Source organism: Mytilus californianus, unplaced genomic scaffold (assembly GCF_021869535.1).
Source record: "Mytilus californianus isolate M0D057914Y unplaced genomic scaffold, xbMytCali1.0.p SCAF_6, whole genome shotgun sequence".
In the NCBI taxonomy this organism is placed as follows: domain Eukaryota; kingdom Metazoa; phylum Mollusca; class Bivalvia; order Mytilida; family Mytilidae; genus Mytilus; species Mytilus californianus.
In genome coordinates, this window is record NW_026262712.1 from 16829294 (window position 1) to 16845660 (window position 16367).

Sequence of the window (16367 nt, forward strand, 5' to 3'; positions counted from 1 at the left end):
TAAACGTTTCAATGTAACGTTTCTCTACGTTCTTTCACTAAACATCATTTAGACGCAGACTAGCACTATTCAGAACTTATACTTCAACAACACTAAACATCTTATTCAACCAATCTTAACCCCTTTCTAAAAATTGGGAGAAATGCTTCACACTTAATTGTAGACATGATGCTGTACAGCTTAAATGGCATTTAAGATATTCAAGATAAGAAAATTCGAGATATCCACAAAAATGCATTGGTTGTCATGTCAACAGTGACAACTAAAAACATTCTGTGACTTAAACTGATGTATACAAGAGAAAAACGCAATGTCAGCGGAAGATAGATTCTCTATGTCAGCAGAAAAGTACCTTGGTGCGTTTTTCAAAATTACATTTTGCAATGTTATTGTTTTGAACTTCTTGTTCATGAAAAGTGGTCGGAGAACTTATTCCAAAAAAATGTCTGTTTCATACCTCCACACCAACCCTTTGTTTGTCGCAAACCCCTTGAACATTTTTTTGCCTTGCAAAAATTATAATATGAGGCATTTGCTACCTGTGAAAAATGAAGAATCCTTATTTTTGTTGGTAATCAGATATACATGCGAGTTTTTGGTCAGTGTTCTCCCCAGGATTTTTTGATAGTGATAAGCGCATGATATAAGAGCGATTCACTGTACGCGTTTGCGATGTGATGTAACATTAATTGTACTGTCACGTTGGTTATATAGTATTAAATAGACAAAAACCATATGTTTTTTTTAAATAATACATATATGCATTTACAGAAATGGAAATAAGTTACATTTATATAGCATTGAAAATTAAAATGCCAAATAATTGAAGTATTTTGATTTGAATTCCACCCCGATTCCCCCCCCTTTTTTTTTAAAGAGTAATTTTTTTTTCACAGTAGGTTTATCATTTATTCTCTTTTAGTTGTATCACATATATTTATGTATTTCATTTACAACTTCATAATTTACTGACACATATATAAAGAAAGATTTTAATAGCAAAGTTTTGATGTTTTTTCTTTAACTTTTATTTTAAATGGATATCATACATAAAATTAAGTAAGTAAAATTTTATTTTGATTTGGCATTTTGACAAACAAATTAATCGTAAGCTCTAATGAGATTTTCACCGAATATAAAAACATATACAATAATTATAACCAATAAAACAAGGCATGCAACATGCAAATAAATAGTAATAAAACAGCACCACATTAACTCCAGAATATAAATGTATCTTGCTAACACTAAAAGCATATATATGCTAAGACATACTATAAAGAAAAAGAATAATTTATAAAAATTGGCAGCTAGAAATTTTCAGTAAATTAAAGTAAAACTATAATTCTTGTAATTAATAAGTGAAAATTTTTCAATTGCAATGCCTGCTGTTTATGCAGCATAAAAAATATATCAAAAAATTACCTGCAAGCAGAGCAAAAACAGTCCGATCCACTCCAGGATCGAACAAGACTTCTAAAATGTGTGAAGCTCACAGTTTTCAGTCCTGAAATGGTCTGGAAAATTATTCCATAAAGAAGCAGCAGCAAAGCTAAAAGATTTCTTACCATATGAGGTAGTTCTTACCTGTGGTATTTCCAAAATGTGGCTGTATTTAAAAGAATATTTAGTGTGTTTAATGTGAAGCAAATTTTGTAAGCATAAAGGAGCCAAATTATTCAAAATTTTGTAAGTCTCAAGTGCCATTGTCCTGATAGAACACTTGTAGGGTTGGAGCCTTTGCGTTCTCAAGAAGAGTTTCAGAGTAAGGATAAACTTTTCATGAAAACTTTGGAAATGATACTTTTCCACACCTTTCATGAAATTTCGTTTCTTTCTGTTAAAAACTCAAGAAAGAAATAGGTCTTTAAGACAGTCAAAGTTTTGGCAATAACACCATTTTGTTAATTAATTGAACTGGTCCCTCCGATATTTGACATCGTTAGGTAAAATAAGCAACCCTGTCAAAACAAACAGGCGATCATGTGATCAAAATTGTACGAGTAAACATGGGAATTTGAAAATTGTTAATCACAAGCACTGTGTTGTGATTGGATACCGCTTTGGTCTGTCCCAATACCACAGCGCTGAAATGAGATAGCGCTGAATACCGCAGCGCTAAAACAGCCTGGGGAGAACACTGTTTATGGTTAAATCATATGCTTAACTATTATATACATGGCACCCTCTATCATCAGCATAATGGTCAAGTGCTTATATATTGTAAAAAGAGTTTACAATTTTAGATTCACTAATGTATTTATTTTGAAATTGTTTTTTCATCTTATTAATTTTCATCTAATAAATTGAAGAAAAATAGAGAGGATTATGAAGAGTGTAATAAAAGGGGATTATGTGCAAGGGATTTAAATCAATTTGCACGAAGCGGTGTGAATAATGAGTTTCAAGCACAAAAGCTCGTGAAAAAAATGCAAACACATAAACACATTTACAGGAAAAAAAACTTTACCACCTGCTATGAAGCCTATTTCAATCTGCTGACTTAATGTAAAATTTGTAATAAAACTAAAGACTGAATTAGATTGAAATTGTCATTGCATTGGAAATTTCAAAACTCCTGAATGCACCTATTACTAGATGTGTATTGTAAATTGGGACTTATAGAAAACATGTGATTTTAATGAGAAAAGAAATCTGTCCGACTTACCTTTTTTTTTTACCAGAGGTGACACAGGAGGCAAAAAAAAATGTTTGCCTTATCCCTGAATGGTGATTTGGGATTTGGAGGTTAGGAAGCAAATTAGAAACATTTTCAAATTCATATGGGATTCATAAAATAGACATTTGACATGTATAATGACCTTTTTACACATTGTTTTTGGCCAAATTAAATATGTTAGATAGTCTTAAGCATAAATTACATTTACACAGATCATCATCTTTTTGACTGTTGCTCATATCTTTATATTAAAGGACAATTTCTCTCAAGATGATTCTACATTTTGTATTTTGGCAAGAAGATTGTAGTACATTATGTAGGACAAAATTGTAAAATATGCATAACTGGTTACATATGTAATCGGATTACTTAAGGAAGATAGGAGGTTTCTTTAGTAAATCATTTGCCTTAGGAGAATAGTGGAAATGAATGCTAAAAAATTAAAATGCATGTGATGCATTCACAACAAAGAACCCTGCATTTTTCATAGTACATGTATTTCTATTTTTTATAAATATAATTTCCGGGTAATTTTATCATGATTGTGGATTTATTAACTTTAATCTATAAATATTAAACGTTATGAAAATTGAGATGTTTGATTTGTTTTATGATACTTTATGGGTATTCCCTCTTGAATTGAACTAAAATAATTCCTACAATTAAAGAGGGATAACAGGAATCAGTACGACAGGCCTAATACAGTACGACAGGCCTAATACAGTACGACAGGCCTAATACAGTACGACAGGCCTAATAAAGTACGACAGGCCTCATACAGTACGACAGGCCTAATACAGTACGACAGGCGTAATACAGTACGACAGGCGTAATATAGTACGACAGGCCTAATACAGTACGACAGGCCTAATACAGTACGACAGGCCTAATACAGTACGACAGGCCTAATACATGTTAGATCAGTACGACAGTCCTAATACATGTTAGATCAGTACGACAGGCCTAATACATGTTAGATCAGTACGACAGGCCTAATACATGTTAGATCAGTACGACAGGCCTAACACATGTTAGATCAGTACGACAGGCCTAATACATGTTAGATCAGTACGACAGGCCTAATACATGTTAGATCAGTACGACAGGCCTAATACATGTTAGATCAGTACGACAGGCCTAATACATGTTAGATCAGTACGACAGGCCTAATACATGTTACGACAGGCCTAATACATGTTACGACAGGCCTAATACATGTTACGACAGGCCTAATACATGTGGGATCAGTACGACAGGCCTAATACATGTTAGATCAGTACGACAGGCCTAATACATGTTACTTTACTCATTTAATTGTTTAACATTTGTCATTTTAGGGCTTATACCTTAATATGCAGTGTGGGTTTTGCTCATGGTTGAAGGCTGTACAGTGACCTATAGTTGTTAACTTCTACATCATTTGGTCTCTGGTAAAGAGTTGTTTCATTGGCAATCATTCCACATCTTCTTATTTTCATAATGCATTGTATTTGTAATTATTATAATAAAAGAATATTGAGAAAGGGACATGGTATGAAAATTCTCATATTTTTGTCACAGTTTTCATGTCGTTGCACGAAATAAAAAAAAAATATTGTTCTTTTTCAGCAAAACACAATATACTTATATACTTTGAGGATAGTATTGCCCAGCTGTTAGAACACAGAGAAGAAAATCCAAAATTGAACTCCATTAAATTCCTCAGTGAATAGTAAGTATTATTTAGATCTTAGTACAGTCAGAAGAATTTCATGTACTTGTAAATATACTATCCTATTGGAAATTTAGCTAACCAACACAACACTACAGATACATTCTAAGAAAGGGATTGTCAACATTTGAAATAGTGAGAAAGTCTGTTGAATGTGTTTGCATAACTTCATTGACAATAGATTTCAAAGTTGTGTTTTCCTACATTTTTTTTAGAAGCAGACTTTTGGTTACGTTTGGACATTTCATGTGAAATAATTAGGACCTGTACCCCAAATTTAAAATTGATGCTTTTTTTACAAATTTTTCATTTTGTTCACTTCCATCCATGAAAAATGCACACAAATAGTGCATTTCATACAAATTTACGGTTTTATTCTTACCAATCATCACAATTTATCAGCCATGTTAATTTGATGATGAACATAGTACTACTTGAAACCTATTTCAAGTTCAAATTGAAGATATGGGGTTTACATGAATATGATAGCAACCCACAACACAAAACTTCAAAAGACATCTAGAGGTTAACATATAGTTTTCATCAATATACAAGCATCAATACTATATGTAAGGCTCTAAATCGCCTAGGCAGTTGGGACAAGTCATTCATGACTTAACAAAGACTGAATAAGATCTGCAATTATCATGTGATAAAACAATTTTAGGAATGTGCAGAAAAACACTCAGTCATAACTAAAGACAACTGCTGACAAGGTGTTTGACTTGGTACAGGCACATTAACATCTGTTGCATGGTTAAAATGGTTTATTGAGTATTAATCTCAACCTGGTACACAGAAACATCTACAATAAAAATAGGTGAGATAAAGCACATTATAATATCAGTTATGTTAGTAGTACAATAAAATTATACTAAATAATACCATAGCAAAGAATGATTGTTCTTTCTGAAAACAAACTTTATGTACTTCAAACAAATAATATTTTAGTAGATTTCAAATAGCAATTTCATGAACAGTGCAGGAAGACAAGATCTGGTGCAATGTCCAAAGTAAATTTGTGTAAAGAATTTCAACACAGAAAATGAAAAAAGAGTCATTACGTGGTGTTTGAAAATGTAAATAAGCAAATTGATATTCAAAACACAAAGATTTTACAGCATCAGTATAACTGCAACATTTTTCAATGAGTCTATGAAAGATTTAAAGGACAATTTATAAAATCGTTTGCTTTATTGATAATGTTATCATTAAAAGGCAGGTGTGAATTTCTACCCATTTTAAGTTAAAAACAATACTTATCTTTACTACATTGAGAGTTTTAGTACATGTATTTTTTTTTCAATGAAAATTTATGATTTTAGCTTTAATGCCTTACGAGATGGAAACCACACAATGTTTAGAGAATACTCATTTGTACATGTGACATCACACAACAGAGCATCATTTGTACGTTTATTCTGGAAATGTTACAGACAGATTGGTAAAAAGGGAGGTAAGTATCAAGCTTGGTTGTCTGTTTAAACATAACAAAATAAGGTGGAGTAGATACCAAGGAGCAATCACTACCTTTAAACATAACAAAATAAGGTGGAGTAGATACCAAGGAGCAATCACTACCTTTAAACATAACAAAATAAGGTGGAGTAGGTACCAAGGAGCAATCACTACCTTTAAACATAACAAAATAAGGTGGAGTAGATACCAAGGAGCAATCACTACCTTTAAACATAACAAAATAAGGTGGAGTAGGTACCAAGGAGCAATCACTACCTTTAAACATAACAAAATAAGGTGGTGTAGATACCAAGGAGCAATCAAAACTAGAAGTATAAAAACATGGCTTAAATGAATAATTATGATGGAGTCTGTTTAACTTTCAAAAAGATCATTTCAATTTTACCATTAGATGCAGGTGCTGCTGGAATGTTGCTACATAGAAATGAAAACTTTACAGTGGGAAAATAAAAATCAACTCCCTTGTCATAAAGTTTAGTTCTCAACCAACCCTTAGTGTCAATTTCTAGATGTTCATGTAAGTTAAGATATAAAGTAAAACCTTATAGTACCTGTGGTACCTTCTGATAAAATAGGATAGATGAAATCAACATAGTCACCAAACTTTGAATTACTCAATGAGAGGAGCAGCGAGTGAGGTTAAATGCTATAACTGCCTTTCATTATTCTTTAGAAACCTGCCTCATACAAATTAAGGAACAAATCTGTTAGAAGAAGAGCACAGTTGGTTCCCATAGGGATGTTGTCTGTTTGTTGAAGAAAAATGTCTGTCAAACTGAACAAATATGTTTCTCAATAGAAAGTTGGACTAATTCTTTAAATCTGTCGAGTTAAGAATGTGGAATACTTGTTTTGCGGGTAAAGCAATCAAATCTTTTTTTTTTGTTCTATTTCACAATGGAAGAAACTTGAGTGTTACCAATTTTTTGGTAACCCATTATGATTCACAGCTTGAACGTTAGACTAGGAAGTTTAACAGTAACTCTGAAACCTGGCTTAGATTATTGAAATGATTGAGGAAATATGGTACTGTATTTGAAGAGCTGCCACTGTCAATTTTTGATTTGACAATCCTAAATGTAGTTTGGGATGCTGAGTGGAGCCAGTAAAATGGATATGATATACCGGTAGACATTAAATTCTCTCAAGATAAGAAAGCTATGCTCATTTTTGGTTTCTAGGTTTTAATTAGGGCCCCGCAGAATGGCGGGTCGCCCTATAGTGATCAGTCTGTTCGTCAGTCCGTAACAAATTGTGTCTGCTCTAAATCTAGAGAACTGTTATAATTTTATACTTTATACTTGACATGTATGTTAACCAACACCAGAGGGTGTGTCATAATGCATGTACAACTTCCTAGGTCAAAGGTCAAGGTCAAAAACTTTGGTTTCAGTTGACAACCCCATGTCCTATGATAAAGATACAAATTTTTTACCACACATTATTCACAGCGGGGCCCACAGAGATGGCTCCCATCTCAATTATGTTTAGTTTGTACTTAAATTTCTTTGGTTTAACCTTAGAGTGTCTAATGTACAGGAGTTAAATGTTTAATTTGGCAGTAGGGAAAAAACTTTTGACAGAGATATCCATCAATCTGATATTTTGGTTTGCAGATTTTTTTAGTGTTAATGAATACCATTCCAAGGTGACTTTGTTAATGAAGATATTCACCAATCTGTTTTGTTTTGTAGATTTACTTAGTGTTAATGAATACCATTCACTGCTTACTCTGTTATGCCCTGACTTTCCATTTGAAATTGTACAGAAGACAGCGAGGTAAGATTTATAATGTTGTTTCCTATTTCAAATAGGTTAGTTTATTCCACTGATTTTTTGTTAAATGTTTCATACAAATAATGCTTTCAGATTTTAAATGCAAGTTTTTATAGCCCTGCTCCAAAAGAGTGGGGTATATTTTATACTGTCTGTTCGTCTGTATATCTGTCCGTCCCATGAAATTTACTTTGCATTTTTCTCAGAAACTACAAATCAATATCATGCTTTATGTTAAAATTGAAAATGGAAATGGGGACTGTGTCAAAGAGACAACAATATTTTTAAAGGGTACAACAAATAGAGTTTCAAGAAAATTGTTATTAAGCTTCGTGTGAATATGCTATACCATGTGATGTGGTTTCAGATTCATCTATTATCAACTTCCTGTTTACTGAATGCTTTTATATACTGACACATACTGGCCCTGTGTGAAATTATTATCACATTTTTCTTTGGAACCACATACAAGAGCTTCCTGGAATTTGTTATCAGTCTTCATGTGAACATACTATACTGTGTGATGCATTTTCAATCTTCTTGAGGTACTACGAGATTTCTTTTTTTTTCTGTACTTTCATGTTCTGTTATTTAAAGATGGTTACTACAATGTAGGTACATGTACTGTCTTATCTTACATCATTTGTTTATGTATTGTAGGATAATTCTTCTTGATGATGCTATGGACTGTCTCATTAGTTTCTCTGATTTTATTTATGCATTTCAAATCCAGTTTTACTATGAAGGTAATTATTACTTTATACATTTCATTCAGTGTTTACAGATTGCAATATTGATTTTTTATACGACCGCAAAAAAAATTTTGTGGTCGTATATTGGTATGACATTGGCGTTGTCGTCGTTGTCCAAAGACACATTAGTTTTCGCACTCTAACTTTAGTTTAAGTGAATGGATCTCAATGAAATTTTACCATAAGGTTCAATACCACAAAAGGAAGGTGGGGATTGATTTTGGGGGTTATGGTACCCACAGTTAAGGAATTAGGGGCCAAAAATAAGCATTTTTGTAACTTCCAGACATAACTTGTGTGTAAGTGTATGGATCTCTCTGACATTGTACCACAAGGTTCCATATCACAAAGGGAATGCTGGGATTGATTTTGGGGGTAATTGCCTCCAAATTTTAGGAATAAGGGGCCAAAAAGGGGCAAAAAACAAGCATTTTTCTAGTTTCATGACAATAACTTGTGTGTAAGTGTATGGATCTCTCTGACATTGTATCACAAGGTTCCATATCACAAAGGGAATGCTGGGATTGATTTTGGGGGTAATTGCCTCCAAATTTTAGGTATTAGGGGCCAAAAAGGGGCAAAAAACAAGCATTTCTCAAGTTTCATGACAATAACTTGTGTGTAAGTGTATGGATCTTTATGAAATTGTACTACAAGGTTCCATATCACAAAGGGAAAGCTGGAATTGAGTTTGGGGGTAATTGCCCAAAAAGTTTAGGAATAAGGGGCCAAAAATAAGCATTTTTGTCGAGCCTTCGACTTTAGTCGAAAAAGCGAGACATAGTGATCCTACATTCCGTCTGCGTCGTCGTCGTTGTCGGCGGCGGCGTCCACAAATATTCACTCTGTGGTTAAAGTTTTTGAAATTTTAATAACTTTCTTAAACTATCCTGGATTTCTACCCAACTTGGACAGAAGCTTGTTTATGATCATAAGATAGTATCCAGAAGTAAATTTTTTAAAAATAAAATTTCATTTTTTCCGTATTTCACTTATAAATGGACTTAGTTTTTCTGCCAGGAAATATTACATTCACTCTGTGGTTAAAGTTTTTTAAATTTTAATAACTTTCTTAAACTATCCTGGGTTTGTACCAAACTTGGACAGAAGCTTGTTTATGATCATAAGATAGTATCTAGAAGGAAATTTTGTAAAAAAATAAATCCATTTTTACCTTATTTTACTTTTAAATGGACTTAGATTTTCTGCCAGAAACAACACATTCACTCTGTGGTTAAAGTTTTTAAAATTTTATTACTTTCTTATACTTTTTTGGATTTGTACCAAACATGGACAGAAGCTTGTTTATGATCAAAAGCTAGTATCTAGAAGGAAATTTTGTAAAAAAATAAATCCATTTTTTTCCTTATTTTACTTTTAAATGGACTTAGATTTTCTGCCAGGAAACAACATATTCACTCTGGTTAAAGTTTTTAAAATTTTAATAACTTTTTTATACTATTTTGGATTTGTACCAAACTTGGACTGAAGCTTGTTTATGATCAAATGCTAGTATCTAGAAGGAAATTTTGTTTTCTTCCAGTTAACATTACATTCAGTCTGCAGTTAAAGTTTTTAAACATTTATTAGATTCATAAACTATCCTGGATTTTTACCAAACTTGGACAGAAGCTTCTTACAATCAAAAGATAGTATCAACAGGAATATTTTTATTGATTTACTTCCTCATTTTTGTTGAGCCTGCGATTAACAGAAAAAGTAGGCGAGACACTGGGTTCCGCGGAACCCTTACGAATTTTTCTAGTTTCCAGACAATAACTTGTGTTCAAATGTATAGATCTCTCTGAAATTGTACTGCAAGGTACCATACCACAAAGGGAAGACTGGGATTGATTTTGGGGGTAATTCCCTCAAAATTTTAGTAATTAGGGGCCATAAAAGGGCAAAAAAACAAGCATTTTTCTAGTTTCAGGACAATAACTTGTGTGTAAGTGTATGGATCTTTATGAAATTGTACTGCAAGGTTCCATATTACATTGGGAAAGCTGGGTTTGAGTTTGGGGGTAATTGCCCTAAACGTTTAGGAATAAGGGGCCAAAAAACAAGCATTTTTCTAGTTTCCAGACAATAACTTGTGTTCAAGTGTATGGATCTCTCTGAAATTGTACTGCAAGGTACCATACCACAAAGGGAAAGCTGGGATTGAGTTTGGGGGTGATGAATCATAAGGGGTTCAAAAAATTGGTGGGGATTTTTTTTTCCTTTTTTTTCTTTAAAATTTTCCATTTTAAATTGGTTATTTCTGATTTATATATAAAAGCAAATAATAATGATATGGTTTGAATAGGTAAATTAAAATTTTTTAAGTTCTTAGACCACTTTCATTCTGTGTGAGAAACCTATGCTGTGTCAAATATTTAATTACAATCCAAATTCAGTGCTGTATCAATCTTGAATGTTGTGTCCATACTTGCCCCAACTGTTCAGGGTTCGACCTCTGTGGTCGTATCAAGCTGCGCCCCAGCGGAGCATTTTATTATTACTTATTTATATGCTTATAGTTGTGTTTTGAAAGTTTAATTAGAGCAAGTTAAAAGTGAATGTTATTTTACCTTTTATAGAATATTGAATGACCTTAAGTAACATGTATTTTTTTTGTCTCTCCTTGATAGAGTCAAAAAACAAGACCTAGGTATGCTGTTTCCAGCAACAATGTTTGCAGCTTCCACAATTTGTTCAAGTTTGTGATTAGGTCAGTTTAATGGGAACCACTAATGGTAATTCAATAATATTTGGTATGCAGTTGTATAAGCATTAGGACATCTCATTTTCATTGAGATTATTTGGCCCTGTCCCCTCAGTCATGGTCAATTGACTTTGAAATTGTTGCTTAGTTTACATGTTAAAGTTAGTGATTAGGTCAGTTTAAGGGGAACCCCTTATGATAAGTCAATGATATTTAGTATGCAGTTGTATAAGCATTAGGACATCTCATTTCCATGGAGATCATTTTGCTTTGCCCCCTCAATCCTGGTCTATTGACTTTGAAACTTTTGCATAGTTTAAATGTTAAGGTTTTTGATTAGGTCAATTTAAGGGCAACCACTAATGGTAAGATATTCGTATGCAGTTTAGCATTAGGACATTTCATTTCTTTGGAGATTATTTGGTCCTGCCCTCTCAGACATGTCAAAGTTTGGTATTCTAATTTTAACATTTACATTTAACTTTTTGTGGCAAGTTGGAACTCAGCTTGTAATATGATGAATACCCTCCAAGTGTATGGCTTGTCGAAATGGGTTTGTAATATGACGAATGCCATTTGGGCATCAAACAGGCCATAGGTTAAAGTCACAGCAGCTATTAAGAGGCTAAATTTTTTGGCAAAATATTGTTTTCATAGAGGTACCTTTTTTACAAAACTTGGTTTTGGTAATGCTCAATGGGATGATTGATTTTGAGGAAACTAGGTCAAAGGTCAAGATGACATCAGCATTTGATAGACTGAAATTGGGGCAAACTTTGGTATTCTGGATACATTTTGAATCATGTGTCTTCCCTTCACCAAAGTTTCAATTAATCATGTCAACAAATTATCAATTGAACTCTGTTCACAATATAAGAGATTAAGTATTGTCCTTTATAAGTAAAGACGGGGCAAAAACATTTTTTAGAATTTGAAACATTACTTTAACAGTACAATTTCTAATCCAGAACTTGTGATATTGATGATGATCAAAAACCTACTCAGTGATAGCATTACCATCATATCAAGTTCTTGTTGGTAATGTTATAATATTTCATTGCAGAGTTTATAGAGAAAGTGCATGACCAATACCAGTCCCTAATTCAAACTCAGAGAAGCCCAAGAGACCCTGTTGTAGTCCCATCAGGCACAGACGACACCAGTATTCATCAGAATAGCCACCATCCAGCAGATGGAGTTGATGCTATGCAATACTTCAGAGCTGTGTTCCCATTATGTGATAGGTCAAATTATAGGTATATCATGCACTGCATTATGCTAAGTCTAACTATAAGCATAATAGGATCATTCTAAAAAATAAGATGATAGACTGGTGTTTAACGCCACTTTCAGCACTATTGTGCTTTTTCGTGGTGGTCAGTTTTTATTGGTGGAGTTTGAAGTTTGAAGTTTCATATGACTTTAAGATTGGAGTCGACTGCATCTGCCACGTGCCAGATTTGAACTCACGACCTCTGATAGTGTTGACCACTCAGCCACTGAGCCCCTATAAAATTAAGAAGATGTAGTATGATTGTCAATAAGACAACTTTCCATCAGAAACCAAATGATGTAGCAGTTAGCAACTATAGGTTCTGTACAGTCATCAAAAATGAGCAAATCCCATACTACATAGCAAACTATAAAAGGCCTGGACATGACAAATGTAAAACAACTCAAGCGAGAAAACTAAAGGCCTGATTTATATTTAAAAAATAATAAACGAAAAACAAATATGATATATACATGTACAGCAACAAATGACAAACGATGAATTACAGGCTTCTAACCCTGGAACATTCACAAACAGAATGCGGCAGGGTTAAACATGTTTGCAAGTACCCAACCCTTCCCTAACTTGGGACAATGGTGTAACAGCACAACATAAGCACAAACTTTAAAAATCAGTTAAAAAAGGCTTTACTCATCAGATCGACACAAAGAAAAAGGCTTTACTCATCAGATCAACACAAAGCAAACAAAAAGACTTAAGACTCAAAGTACCAATCTGAGAGTACTCATGGTTACTGAAAGCTAGTTCAAAGCCAATAACAACTAATAAAAAAATCATGTTTCCAAGACTAATATCAATCAGTACACATCCAATGGGTTTAGTGTAAAGATGTCATAAACAGTCATTGACTACATTATGATTAGTTTAATTTTAACATAACCAGAACATGCATAGACTACAATATGATAGGTCCTACTTTACTAAATCAATGAGTATCTAATTTTAACTCAAGTCTTAGGTGAGATTTCTGAACTGGTCTCCCAGAAAAATAAATATTTTAGATTTTATACACATGTTTATCAGTCTCTAGCCTTAAGGCTTATCCTCTCAGACTTAAGCACTAACTCAATTGTAATACATTGAGAATCTAATTTTTGTCTAGCCTGCTACACATTTTTCCGAATGCAATATAAAGGAATGTGATACTTGTAGTAAAATTTTGATTGTAAAGATTTTCAACTTAAATTAAATTCTTAATCAGTAAAGCAAGAGAAACATTTCAGCATGAACACTCAATGTTTCTACATAAGTATGTTTATGTGGTTACATCCTTTATGGAAAATCTGTATTAATTTATTACATGTATAGTATTTATATAGTAGTATAATGATATTTTATCATATATAGATCAGTCTGAAGCAAAATTTGAGACCTCAGCAATTGAGTCATCTTCTAGTGACATTGTTGTTTTTTTTACTCTCAGACTGGTCAGGTTACTTTTTGATTGCATGCTTGCATGTACTGGTATATAGTCTATTGTATTATACAATCAATACAATTAGTTTAAGCTGGCAAGACATATTTCTGTGTAAAAGCCGGTTTTCCTCAGGCTTTTAGTAATAAAAGAAATAACTGCAATCTAGGGTTCTGTAACTTTTATTCAGACAAAACGAAGTATAACTTTATGAAATTGTAAGTACAGCCCTGTAAAATATAAATGTACTTATAAGTTACAGATAGATAAATCTGTTTACTAAGTAATAATTAAAACTAATGTTCGTAATTCATTATCATGCAAACTTATTTAGCTGCATACTTATGTATCTAGTCACAAAAATATATACTGTAGATACAATAGCCATTACTTGTCTCAATTACAGTTATACTAATTAGACTTAGATAAAATAGTACATGTTCTCATATGCTGTCTCATACCAATGTCTATTATAAATATTACTTGTGTTGGTAACATAAACTACACAAAAAGGTAAGCTGCGTGCTTGGTTAAATCAAAAAGCAAATAAGCACAAAAAGTAACAATATAGCAAAGCAAATATTAAAAACTAAAGCTAAGCGAATCAAGAATACAAATACACTTAGCTTACCTCACATATCGTGCAAGTGGCACTTTTCCATATAAACCATTAGATATCAAATACTACATCTTTGGTAAGGTTTAAATATACCTGTATAAGAAAAATGATTATTATAAATCTCTGTTAAGCATTATTTATTGTTTATAGTACAAACTCATGTTTACTATAAAAATCAATATTAAACCTAGATATCTATTTTTAGCTCTAAGATATATTTACTTTAATTCGATTAACCTTTAAAAATTACTGCATTCATACCGGGCCGCTCGATACGTGCATTCATTCAGTTTTTATACGTAAAGTTTTATCTTTAAATTATTATACCAGATTTAAATAGGTTAATAAAGTATTATTATATCTGATCGTAAAATTCTACTCTTCTTATGTTTTAAATACATTTACGATCTCTTTTGTTATAAAATTTAACACTCGTTCTCGACATTCAATCTAAACATGCATACGTGTAAAATATGAACTATTGGACAGTTATTGCAAAATTAATAAAGAAAGAATAAGACTGACCTTATATAAGAAACTTTCCAATCACTCAGAATTGTTATTTAAGATATTAATTTCTTTAAGTTGTTAAATTGCAGACAGGTAAATATATAGGTGTTGACCACAAGATGTCTTCCCATAAGATCTAGAACAAAGGAATTAAACTGCCAAAAGTACTGACCAATAGAAGAAAATGTACGATAGCGCTCAAATCAACCGTGAAAATAAAGTACTAACTACAGTGAAATCAGACTGAACCAAAACATGAAATGAGAATTCGTCCGTCAATAGTCCATGTCAATAAGTTAAAATAGAATAATACACAATGCTAATCCTTAATTACAAAATGTAATTAATAAGCTAACAATATAACTTTATTCAAATATATATCAATATCAAGTACTAAGAATATAAAAATATACAGAATACATAAAATAACAGGCTATCACATCTGTAATGATAAGTCATTAGTTGACTGATAATTTCAGTCGTGTTGACTCTTGTAAATGTAGTTTTTTTTTCAGTACACCACCAGCAAACAGTTTAAAGGAAATTTTATTTAATGTACCCAGAGTGTCATTTTATGGTTTTTTGATGGCCATGGCAAAGAGTGAGTCAATCAATGATCATATAGGTAAGTGTGAGTAATCTCTCCCTTCAAGATAAAAGGTACATTTAAACAGGTTTGTACTCCAACATAATCAGGGTATGTGTAAATATTAATTCTGTGTAAGATTATGGGTTACCAAAATGAATATCCTCAAGTGCTAATTTTCTATGTGAATGTATACTGTGGCAAACAAAAAATGAAATCAACATTTTATAAATTTCATGTGTCCAAAGAATTTTCCGTATTTACCTTCATCAGGAACATTCAAAGCCGAATATTTGAAAGCCAAGGATGCTGAACTGTACAGACATGGTTTCTTTACAATCAGCGTTAACCCTAGGTCAATGTAAAGTACACATGGTTTCTGTTATGTATTTCATGTTGTGTAAGGGTTAAACCAAGTTCTCCAGTGATTTTAAGAAATGTTGACTTATTATTATTCCTGGGATACTTATTTTCATGGGTATGGGTCACGTGATTAACACAAATACAAATTTCCGAAAGGCTTGTTTGCAGAATTTGTCAAATCAGCTTAATCAAGTAAAAAAACCAGTTTTTCCTCATTCCATAAAATCTGGTACCTATGAGAATAAATGAATCTATAATGCAGTCGAACTAGACATAACTATTCAACTCATTTGAGTCATCCAAGGTCACAAGTTCATCATGTTGCACCATTTCAATATTGTACCTTGTGTTGTCAGCCTGCTATGTAATGGCAGAAAACGTATTTTAATCTAAATCCATATCCATCGACAGTACTTGCAGTATTAAAAAAAAATTATTTCAAAAAACTTGAGACAAAATAGACATTTTACAAAGAT

At 32.4% G+C, this 16367-nt stretch overlaps 1 protein-coding gene across 2 annotated transcripts in view; it reads left to right on the forward strand.

Moving 5' to 3' along the window:
• The first annotated feature begins 28 nt into the window (after positions 1-28).
• The window catches only part of LOC127705761 (centriolar satellite-associated tubulin polyglutamylase complex regulator 1-like), a 35578-nt gene continuing 19239 nt past the window's right edge, over positions 29-16367 (forward strand). For both annotated transcript variants that reach the window (XM_052210121.1, XM_052210122.1), the window contains exons 1-7: positions 29-356; positions 4289-4391; positions 5717-5847; positions 7565-7649; positions 8307-8392; positions 12169-12361; positions 15458-15567. In XM_052210121.1, the coding sequence (XP_052066081.1) occupies positions 311-356; positions 4289-4391; positions 5717-5847; positions 7565-7649; positions 8307-8392; positions 12169-12361; positions 15458-15567 (754 nt within the window). In that variant the 5' untranslated portion in view covers positions 29-310. The remainder of the gene's footprint in view (positions 357-4288; positions 4392-5716; positions 5848-7564; positions 7650-8306; positions 8393-12168; positions 12362-15457; positions 15568-16367) is intronic.